Source organism: Sinocyclocheilus anshuiensis, unplaced genomic scaffold (assembly GCF_001515605.1).
Source record: "Sinocyclocheilus anshuiensis isolate Anshui unplaced genomic scaffold, SAMN03320099.WGS_v1.1 scaffold1203, whole genome shotgun sequence".
Taxonomy (NCBI): Eukaryota; Metazoa; Chordata; class Actinopteri; order Cypriniformes; family Cyprinidae; genus Sinocyclocheilus; species Sinocyclocheilus anshuiensis.
The window spans coordinates 979,758-983,187 of record NW_015539980.1 but is presented as its reverse complement, the minus strand read 5'-3'; the positions used below and the strand labels follow the sequence as shown (position 1 = coordinate 983,187).

General features: G+C 34.4%; 1 protein-coding gene across 2 annotated transcripts in view; it reads right to left on the bottom strand.

Annotated features, from left to right (window-relative positions):
* Nucleotides 1–3,424, bottom strand: part of LOC107687125 (cytosolic sulfotransferase 3) — a 10,718-nt gene extending 7,294 nt beyond the window's left edge. For both annotated transcript variants that reach the window (XM_016484343.1, XM_016484344.1), the window contains exons 1-2: nt 3,261–3,424; nt 844–982 (exon numbers count right to left, since the gene is read on the bottom strand). In XM_016484343.1, coding sequence (XP_016339829.1) covers nt 844–982; nt 3,261–3,284 — 163 coding nt within the window. In that variant the 5' untranslated portion in view covers nt 3,285–3,424. The remainder of the gene's footprint in view (nt 1–843; nt 983–3,260) is intronic.
* Nucleotides 3,425–3,430: the final 6 nt, after the last annotated feature.

Genomic DNA, 3,430 nt, shown 5'->3' with positions numbered 1-3,430 from the left:
CGAGTTTTGAGCAGTGTAGAGTAGCACTTGTTGTTTGTCATTTCTCTGATCACAAATGCAGACACGGTTTTATGTTTACGCGGCGCGATGCAACGCGTAAAAAGACAGTATAAGTCATTATAATCCGTAATTATGTCCCCACTGGATGCAACAAATGCCTCGTTTATAATGGGTTTTAATGTTTTTGTCTCGTCGCTCCGGCCGGACAGGGCATCACAGTATGGTAAGGGGCGTAACTTTTCCGTCACACACTTGAGGTATTCGGCCAATCACAACGCACTGGATAGCTGGCCAATCAGAGCACACCTCGCTTTTCAGACCGATGAGCTTTGTACAAATCGACGCGTTTCAGAAAGGCGGGGCATAGAGGAGAAACAATAATGTACAGTATGTGGAAAATAATGTGTTTTTTTAACTTTAAACCACATAAACAAAACGTAAAATTTCATTACAGCAAATACACAAAATAATGTTATTTTTAGCAACATCATATGACCCCTTTAAACAAACTATATATATATGCTCACTATTATTCCTAACACCGGAACAGCTCTGGTCTGAGACGCTTTAGACTCCCAGTGACCCTAAATTGGACAAGCGGTTTGGAGAATGGATGGATGGACCAGAAGTGGTGTAAAATATAGTGAAGTCTGGCACACAGTAAAGCTTGTGTGTGAATAATGAGGGAATTTCAAGTCATAAAAATTAAGTCCCGAAAAATCTTTACTGATATTAAAAATAGACCTAAGGGGGAAAATAATAGATAAATAAATAAAACATATTGTATGAGTTATGTGGTCACATGACATTCTGGCAAAATTGTTAAATGTGCAGTGCCCTCACCTGCTTTGGGGTAAGTGGCGATTAGAATGTCATCAGGTCTTGCTTGAAAGTTTTTTACCTTTTCCCAGTTGTCAGTGAAGTTGTGGATCATAGAAACACCCTCAAAATCAAACAACTCAGGTCGACTAGGTGGTTTCATCTAGAGTATTAAAAGGTGTCATTTTATTGTTGAGGTTTCGCTGCACTGAATAATCATTATAGAATCATCATTGGCCATAAGCATTCAATGCTAAAACCCATTATCAAGTAAAATGTTAGTTACTACAACAACAATACATTCATATATATATTATATGTACATATTTTAAGATTACAAATGCATATACATTTAGTACCCTACATTTATTCAGTTTATTTTATAGATTAAACCATAAACAACAGCGACAACAACAACAACGACAACATAACAAAATGCCTTTTTAAAGCTTATCACTGGCCAATAAATATTACATTTTTTAAATGTTGTATATGGCAATAATAAGCTTTAATCTTTTGTTTGCACAGAACAGCCTGTAGATTTCTGAAATAATGTGAAAATCTCAAAGGCTACATTGAATTGACTACATTATCATTTGACTGTATACTTGTATTACTCAGCCAAAATAAATAAATAAATAAACAAATAAACAAACAAACAAATACATAAATAAATAAATAAATTAATTAATTAAAAATAAATAAATATATATAATAAATAAATAAAAAAGTCATTTTTCAAGATACTATATTTAAAGAAAACTTTGTAAATCCAAATACGCTTTACAGGTTTAAACAGGTTTAAATTTTTGATACATGTTCAATGAGTCATATTTGTAACTTATAATTGTTTATTGGAAAATGATTGCATGTGCACCTTTGGAATGGTCCTTAAAACACTTTCAGTTTACAGGTGGACATTATTACAGTCCTTTCTACTGACTCTAAAAACACCCTAAGAAAGATGCCCTGATTCCTGATCATCTTTGTGAACATGCTATAGTCGTGCTGCAGGGAGGCATGAGGACTGCAGATGTGGCCAGAGCAATAAACCGCAATGTCTGTAATGTAAGAAGCCTAAGACAGAGCTACAAGGAAACAGGAAAGACAGCTGATCGTCCCTGAAGTGTCAAACCACATGTCACCACGTGTCCCCCAAGATGTATTCAAGAACATGAAAGTGCCTTGGTGAAAGAGTGGGGTGGTTTATATTAAGATGGGAATAATTTTTTCAAGCCAGTAACATTTGCTGGTTTTGGATAGTTTGACTGGCAATTTTCCATGCCATAAGTTACATCTCAATAGAAAAGATTCATAGAACACGTTCATCCAGGTACACTGTAAAAATGATTTTTCAAAGTTCTGTTCTGTTTCAAAGTTCAATTCTAACAAGACAATTCTATTTTAGTCTTTCAGCTATAAAGATTCATGTTTAATTTCATGTTTGTTACTTGCTGTTTCTTTGTAAATATTTTAGAAATGTACCTGCAATTTTTGAGTATAAATTGTGTCAAAGTAAATCCTATAGTACCATTTTTGTGTGTGTAAACAAATCTAAAAAAGCCTTCAGCTTTGGATAGTGCCATACTGATGTTTACACTTCATTTATTATTCATAATTTCAAACACAGTCATTTCAACATGACAAAACTCGCCAAGAGGGGATGACCTGCGCCATATATAATTAAAAACACAGAAAACTTTTGCTAATGTGAGCGTTAAGGAAAAAACATATTCCTTAATGTGTAAAACTTAGAACCAAGCTACTGATTGCACCTTGATAAATGGAGAAACTGCAACTTCTTAGGCATACTGTGCTTTCTATAGTGCCTTTAAACGCTGCAATAGGGGTAGATTTCCGTATTCTGTTAACCGGGTCTCGTCGCGTCCGGTTCAAGCGTTTTGCATATGCTTAGTTAAATATGAAGCCGTCTTACTCAAGATGCCTTCAAAGTAGATACCAATGATGATCATAACCAATGTCCATCACATATGCGGACTGATATCTAAAAGTTTTTTGTATTTGTATTCTTTTCACATTTAGATATAAAAATGGAATAAAACGTCAACAATAAAAACAGCTAGCTAGTTTAACTGATTATCTTAAAAGTCCATAGATATCGCTATTATTTAATACGGCTGTTAACACGTTCTCCGACAAGCGGAAGCAATGAGTCCTGTTTTCCGGGTTTGGTCAGGTGATGTTCGACAAATACCCTATAATGCAATTTCCTTGTGTATTTTCACACTTTCTAAACTGTATATTCCGCTCCCATTACATTACATTACATTACAGTTTTTGTTTTTTCAAAAACATGCTGATTTCTCATAACATGCTAATTCCCATTCCCAATTCCCAAACCCAAGCGTGAAAGAAACAGTTTTTGATTTATTAATGTGGTTTTCCTTAAAATACTTAAATATTTAATATATTTTACTCACTGATGATGAGTCAGGGATTTCCATTATGCTGATTCATTTACAACCGTTTTCTTTATCTTTTTTCCCCCTTATTTTTCTCCTTGACTTTACTCTCCTCAAATGTTTCTTGTAGCTTCTTCCGTGGAATGCTCATGTCTTCAGATCACAGCTTATCTTATTCTTCTTCACTC